The sequence below is a fragment of the Myotis davidii genome, unplaced genomic scaffold, assembly GCF_000327345.1.
Source record: "Myotis davidii unplaced genomic scaffold, ASM32734v1 scaffold545, whole genome shotgun sequence".
Lineage (NCBI taxonomy): Eukaryota > Metazoa > Chordata > Mammalia > Chiroptera > Vespertilionidae > Myotis > Myotis davidii.
Window position 1 is genome coordinate 992,218 of NW_006296634.1, and position 7,113 is coordinate 999,330.

The following is a 7,113-nucleotide window of genomic DNA, read 5'->3' on the forward strand; positions in this document are numbered from 1 at the left end:
CAATGGGGGTACATGGGCAATACCCTGACCCACCCACTCAGACCTGCCCACCCCAAGGCTGTCTTCCCTGCTGGCCAGTTGGGCTCTGACAGTTCGCCTGGGCTGGGGGTCAGGAAGGCTTCCTAGGGGAGATGATGTCTTGGGCAACACCTACAGGAAGAGCCAGCCAGGTGGGGGAGTAGGGGATGGGCTGCAGGGTGTTCCTATAGGCTGCACGGCACGTCCAAGAAGCTACCAGCAGGGCCACGTGGCCAGAGCCAGAAAGCAGGCACAGGGCAGCAGGATTTGAGGCAGGGAAGGCCCGAGGGCCAAGGGAAGGATCCGGACTTGATTCTGAGGGCTGACGCGGGGAGGGGAAGGAGTGAAATGGTCAGATCTCTATTGGAACACTCTTCCTGCAGAATGCAGACCCCCTGTGGGGCCGCAGTAACTACCCAGGAGGGAGAAGGAAGACGGGGGAAGGAGAGAGATTTTGGAGGCAGAATCCACAGGATATGGGAATGAAACAGGTGTGGGGCATGACAGGGGAGGTGGCCCCTGGGGGAGACACCCAGTGCTCGGAACAGGTGGGGCAGGATCTATCACGTGAGAGTCCTCAGCCCATAGCTAGTAAATGGCTCCGTTTCTTCAACAAACTTGTGGCTTTAAAAAAACAGGAGGGGACTGTCCGACTGTTGTTGACTAAAGGAGACTTAAGAGACATATTGGCCAAATGTAATGTGTAGACCTTGTCTGTGTCCTGAGTTGAACAATCAGCAGGAGTGGGGCTAGTAGCTGTGATTTCTGAGCTGGGGCTGGAGGACAAGGGCAGGAGCCATGTGGAGGCTGTGGAAGGTGGAAGAAGCTGGATGGAGGGAGAAGAGAAGGATCCGGGAGCCGAACCAACCTGAGCGCCTCCCTGTGGCCTGAGCCCCAGTTAGTTCACACGTGGGGGTCTGGGGTCTGAACTGTCCCCGTCAGCCTCGTGAGCCAGGCCTGCTTCTGCTCCCTCGGGGCCTGGATGAGGTGCTGGGAGGACCCCAGAGGAGGGGGAAAGGCAGGAGGGCGTGTGACGGTCAGACGTGCTCAAGACGTGCAGGCAATGTGCTCAGCCTCACAGACCCCGCCTGTCCCCCAACCCCTTTAGGACTCTCACGTGCCCAGTTCCTTTTCCCCAGGCCCCAGGCCAGGGCGTGGCTTAGTGGCTTCTGCCCGTTGAGCCAGTTCCAATACAGTGAGTGGCGCTTCATGAGGACCAGAAACCCTCCCCGGCCCAGAGCCTCCTCTCCCTGCCCCCTTAGGTGGGCCACTCGCCCTCACCCAGCTGCTCTGTCCTCACTACCATCCATGGTGGCCCCATAACCACAGGACACATCCCACTCCCCTGGCCCCGAGGGGCTGCTCTGCCTCCATCTCCCCTCCCTGGGAGTGTGGGCCGTCACCTAGGCAGCCCAGAAAGGAAACAGATGTAGGGCAAGTCCAGAAATGAGGACAGTGGCAGGAGGAGGGCTGTGGGACTGTTGGAGCCACCCAAGCACCAGGCACCCCTAACAGAAGTCACCGACATCCCTTTCGGGCTGGGGAAGACACCGGGTGTGCCTGGAGTGGGAGACAAAACTCACTTCTTGCCCAGCTGCCGGGCGACGTCACAGCGCTGGAAGCCCTCGAGGTGGTAGAGGCGGCGAGCCAGCCGCCGAGCAGCTTCGCTCACCCCCTGGCACCCGTTGGCCAGCGCATCGGTGCTGCCAGGCTCCAGCCCCTCCGAGCTGCTCAGCTCTGAGTCCGAGTCGGACAGGCCATCCTTGAGGCTGGGGTCACTGCAGAGGGGAGGTGGGGAGAAGAGGAGCGGCTCAGAGGCCCTGCGTCAGGAGTCCTGGGGAAGCCTAGAAGGTGTCCCAGGCCTCTGAATAGCCTCCACAGGGGCCAGAGTTGGGCAAGCTCCCCTGCACCAGGAGGGATCATGTCAGACTCCTGGGAGAGCCCCCCGGTGATATCAGATGCTCCACAAACCACAGCATAGCTCCCTGGCCCCACCGGGCAGACAGGCCTGGAAGGGCAGAGTGGAGCCACAGGACTGGGGTGGGAAGTCGGGGTGCAGAGGAAGGACACGATGACCTTGGTGAGGGCTGTTCACTCTGGGCACTGAGTTGCCCTCACTTGCTTTACCCCCTCTGGGTCTGCTTCCCCATCTGCTCCCAGTCTGGACCCTGCCTCACCTGGCCGAGTTCAGCAGCTTGTCCGTGTCCTCCTCCTCTTCCTCCTCCTCATCCCCGCCTGGGCCCTGGAGTCCATCTTCATGGAAGCCATTGGGCACGGCAGACAGGCAGCTCAGGACATTCTCTGAGCGGCTGCTGGAGATGGATCGCCGCAGGGGGCTGCCCAGCTCCCCATCACCGCCGGCTGCTCCCATGTCCCCTGCGGGCCCCATGTCCCCAAGGCCCACAGAACCCCCTGGCTCAGGGCTGTCACGGGCCCGCTGCTGGATGAGGGGCGTAAGGGGAGCCTCAAAGCTGACACAGCTGTCGCTCTCGTCCGTGAGGCTCAGCACGTCTAGGGAGTCGAGACTGCTGTATTGGGTGCCCCATAGCAGTTCCGACTCCACAATCTTCTCAAACGTGGCACTGAAGCCGTCCCGGACATCTGGCTCTCCAGGGTCACCCAGCCTGTGGGATGCAAGGACCGGTCAGCATCCTGCCACGGTGCCCCATTACAGGTACTGGGACTACACCCATCTGTGCCTGGGAGCTCCCTGCAGGTGGGGGGTGGGCATGGATTGTGTCCTGTTTATTTTCTCAGCTGATACTGCCAGATGCTGGCTGGTTACTGGGGTAGAGCAGTGAAAAGGACAGGCATGGCCCAACCCCCAGTGCCCAACCCATGCCTGGCCCATCGCAGGCATCAGTAAATGACTGTGAGTCCTCTTCCTCCAGCCTGGCCCACAGGGCTGCTCTCCTATCACAGCGAGAGTCACAGTGGTTCATAATGTTGCTGTCCTGCTAGCTGGAAGGCTCTTAACTTGGTTGACCACATTCCAGCTCTCGGGCTTTGCTTAATGCCACCTCCTCAGAGAGGCTGAGGGAGGCGGGTCCACATCACCAACTACGCCAGCCTCCCTCCCATTATTCTCCATCCTCAGGGGAGCTCTTCATGCCCCCTCCCCCAGCTTCTGTCAGGACGTAGTATTCTGGTTGCTCCCCTGTTTACCATCTGTGCCCCAGCCCCACCCAACTCCCTACACACAAGGCCAGAAGCACCAAGCACACAGTAGGCACTCAGCAAACCTTACTGCATGACACACTGGGTGAATGAACAGATGCTTGTAGCCCATGACCCACCACCTGCCTAAGCCTTCGTAGGGTCCTGTGCGGCCCCAGAGGAAGCCTTCGTGCTGGCTGCTCCCACTGCCCAGACTGCTCCTTCCTCAGGCCAAAGCCTCCTTCCTCCTTCCTTTCTCAACCAGGTCTGCCCTGACCACCATTTATAACTGGGACCTGCCCCAAACACCCTTCATTTTTCCCCCAAAACACTTACTTCCTTCTAACATACTTTAATACAATAAAGTGGTGCTGTAACTCCAATAAGTAAGACTGAAGTAAGATTCCAGATGGCTCTTGGGTCAGGGGTAGCTGAGAGGGATTAACCCACAAAGCCTACTCTCTTGAGGTCAGTTGCAACTCCAGATCCTCAACTCCAGAAAGTGTAGGGATGGACCAGATGACCTTCCACATCAAGACATTTTGGAACAAACTCTACTGTCCAACCTGGGATGGAGGGAGTATGGCCCTCCAGCCCCTCCTAGAAATAGCCCGTGATAGCTTGGGGGACTGATGATGGGCCTGAAGGCCTTCGAAATCTCATGGCTCTATTTTCTCCAAATAACCAGAAGCTGAACAAAATTGAGACATGACATTCCCATTTCATGGATGAGAAAAACAAGAACCAGATAGGCTAAGTAGCTAGTCCCAGACCAATAGCATGGAGCAGCCAAATGTGGTGAGCCCCTATTCTAAGACATCGACTTACCCTGATTGAAGGTCCTCAGTGTCTGGACAAAAGCTCCGAGAGGCATCTTCTCCTTCTGCTAGCCCACCCGCCCTCCAGGGACTGGACCCCGTAGAATCATCAAGAATGTTCGAGTCTGGCCCCAGGACTAGACCGTTAGTGAGGGAAAGGCCAAGGCTAAGGCCATGGAGAGCCATGTCCGGGCCCTTTGTGGGCTCCTCGGTGTCCACCAGGGTGCCCCTCATATCACGTCCTGGGCTGTTGTGGCTACTATTCAGGTCCTCGCTGGCCGCCATTCCATTCTGGACTGGGGGCTCCTCCGCAGGCTCCAGGCTGGGGTCCCGGGTGGCACCATCTTCCCCAGGCAGTACAGACGGGAGCTCATCCTCATCCATGGCAGGCACTGCTCTACCCTGAGCGGCTGCTCCTGGGACTCCGTTAGCTCTGCCGGCAGATGGAGATGAAGGGGTGGGTCAGACAAGGCAGGAGCTGGGGGTCTAAAGTCCAGCGGAATCAGCACCAAGCAGCCTGCTTGGGGCAGAATGATGGCCGAGGTGACCTTCTCAGGATCTCCGAACGAGTGTCTGGGTCCAGGCTGTGGTGTCTTCAATGCCCTGTTCAAACCAGCCCCACTCTCCTCTCCCCCGACCCCCTACCAGTCTATGTGCCCCAATCCTTCCTTCCCTGTTGTGCCCTCAGAATTCACCAAAGCCCCTTGAGGAAGACAGGTTGAGGGGGTTCAGGACTCCTCCAAGCGCCCTTCCTCTCCCGTGAGTGAGTGTGGAGACAAAACCCCAGGCTGACAGCAACCAGCCTCCTTGCCTCTTTGCATGTTCTCGCACCCTGGCTCTGGGAGCCAGACAACAGTGACTCTGTGGTGAATGGAAGGAGCTGGGAAGGGGGCTGCCTTTAGAGGGGGAGTTAGGAGAGGAGGCAGGGAAGTCGACAGAAGTGCAGCTTTATCACAACAGAAGCCACCTCAGAAGCCAAAGTGAGCCATCCAGGCCCAGCGTGAGGCGCTGTCCAGGGTGCTGGGCAGGTGCAGGGCCACCTCAGAGCCTCCCTGAGAGCGAGCTGCCTTTGCTGCAGTGCCCAAAGCTCTGGCTGTGGGAAGAATGGGGGGCCTGGGGTTCCCCTCCACACCTGGGCCTGCAGAGTTCACCAGCCAGGAGGAGGAACTCGTGAGGAGGCTGCAAGGGGAAAGTCCTGCTCTGCCCAACTCACTGTGACCTCTCACGGGTCCAGGCCTGGACTCCTCACTGCCCCACCCAGGCCAGACCCACTCCCCTCTGCCCTGCTCTGGGCCTGTTACTCCTCTTTAAAATGAGGAGACCCGTTTTACCTGCCATTTCCACTGCCCCCTTCAAAAATGGATCAGAACCAGCCCACATTTCCCAGAGGCTTCCTGCCCAGATGTGATTGGCTGTGTTCTGACTCTCCCCTCATCTCTCTCTGGCCCAGCCACACTCAGTCTAGGCTACTTTTTCCACCATCCCCACCCCTTCCCCCCCATGATCTCTGCCACCAGGGACACAGCACCCTCTCCAAACAACTTCCTGCCTCTCTTCTTCAGGCCTCGGCATCCCCCAGCACTCCCTGCTCCCCGGGAGAAGGGGCTCGGGGGGGCTCAGGAGAGGCTGGGGGAGGAGAGGGGCTGGCCAGCCTCCTGGGCTGCAGCAGAGAAACCTGCAGGTACAGCCACAGAGATTTAAGTGAGACCCATGCTGCCTGAGCTTGTCTGGTCCTAAGTGTCACCTGAGGGACTTAAATGACATATTATGAGGCCCTCCCCCCAGACCTCCTGAACCAGAATCTACAGGGAACTGGTATAGTGGGAGGAACTTCCCACGTAGAGAACAGGAGCCTGGAGAGGAGAGTGAGCTACTTCTCTGGGGGCTTCTGGGCCCCTGGGGGATCTCTGACACCACAGGACCACTGACGAGTCATTTCGCCCTGGCAGTGTGGCTAAGTTGGTGGGGCGTCATCCGGTACACAGAATGGTCTCCGGTTCAATTCCTGGTCAGGGCACATGCCCAGGTTACGGGCTTGACCCTCAGTAAGGGGTGTGTGTGCAGGAGGCAGGCAATCAGTGAATCACTCTCACATCCAGGTTTCTCTCCCCCTCTCCCTCTCTCTCTCTCTTTAGAATAAATAAATAAATAAATAAATTTGTTTAAGATTCATTTGACCTTGGTTGTCAAACATGAAGTGAAAGAAAAGGGGGCATGATAGGGGTTTGGGGCCCCAGCCCACCCACCCCCCTGAGTGCTAGCCCCCTAGAGTTTTGAAGTTTGTGTGAGAATAGATTTTACTTTTTTAAAAAAGTATCAGATTTTTTTTTTAAGTCTGAAGCACCAGGCTCTAGGATATCTGGACCCCGGGGACCCCAGAGGGCTGGGCCCTGAGTGAGGGATTCTTTCTGGTTTGCCCTACATCCCTGCTGCTTCAGTTGCTGTTTCACTCTGTTCCCATGGGCTGTGTGCTCAGAAGAGGGAGAGAACAGGTCATCTCCTCAGCTAGACTCCCGGGGGGCGGGGGGGCACTGAGAAAGGAGAGAGGAGGGAGAGCGGGGCCCGGGTGAGCATTGGATCTGGGGCACAGTGCTTCACCCCCTCCCATCGGGGTGCCTCAAGCTCCCACACCCACGCACGGAGGCTGAGTCTGGCAGGGCGGGTGCCTTCCCTTTGGTCAGGGCTCTCCCTGAGCTCCCAGGGAAGCCTGAGATCTGAAAGCAAGGACCTCTTGGGAGGCCCCCAACTTCCAGCAGCTGCCTCAGGCTGGTTCTAATCTTACCTGCCCCGCCATGTCCTCCTGCAGCTGGGAGCAGGATGGAGGCTCTGCCAGCACCGGGCACTGGGCCGGTCCTCGGCTTCTGGGGGTGAGCAGACAAGGGGAAGCATTGAGCTCCGTTCTGGGCGGGGGGCCCAGCGTCCCTGCCTGGGCTGAGGGCCGACTGAGCCCAGAAATAACAGAGCCAGGCCCTCCCTCTCTTAATGAACCCAAGGGAGGGCACAGACAGGGGGGCTTCAGGGCAGAGGAGTGACACTGCCCCAGGTCCTCACGCGGAACAATATGTGCCCTGGGACTCGTCGTTCCTTTTGGGGGACCCATCTGCAGAATGGGGGCATCACC

General features: G+C 58.7%; 1 protein-coding gene across 1 annotated transcript in view; it reads right to left on the bottom strand.

The window, feature by feature from the left end:
- PSD2 (pleckstrin and Sec7 domain containing 2) overlaps positions 1-6,895 on the bottom strand; it is a 27,620-nt gene extending 20,725 nt beyond the window's left edge. Inside the window, exons 1-5 of the mRNA XM_015569588.1 lie at positions 6,775-6,895; positions 4,003-4,425; positions 2,196-2,642; positions 1,602-1,796; positions 673-794 (exon numbers count right to left, since the gene is read on the bottom strand). Of these exons, the coding sequence (XP_015425074.1) occupies positions 673-794; positions 1,602-1,796; positions 2,196-2,642; positions 4,003-4,425; positions 6,775-6,881 (1,294 nt within the window). The 5' untranslated portion in view covers positions 6,882-6,895. The remainder of the gene's footprint in view (positions 1-672; positions 795-1,601; positions 1,797-2,195; positions 2,643-4,002; positions 4,426-6,774) is intronic.
- Between the last annotated feature and the right edge of the window lie 218 nt (positions 6,896-7,113).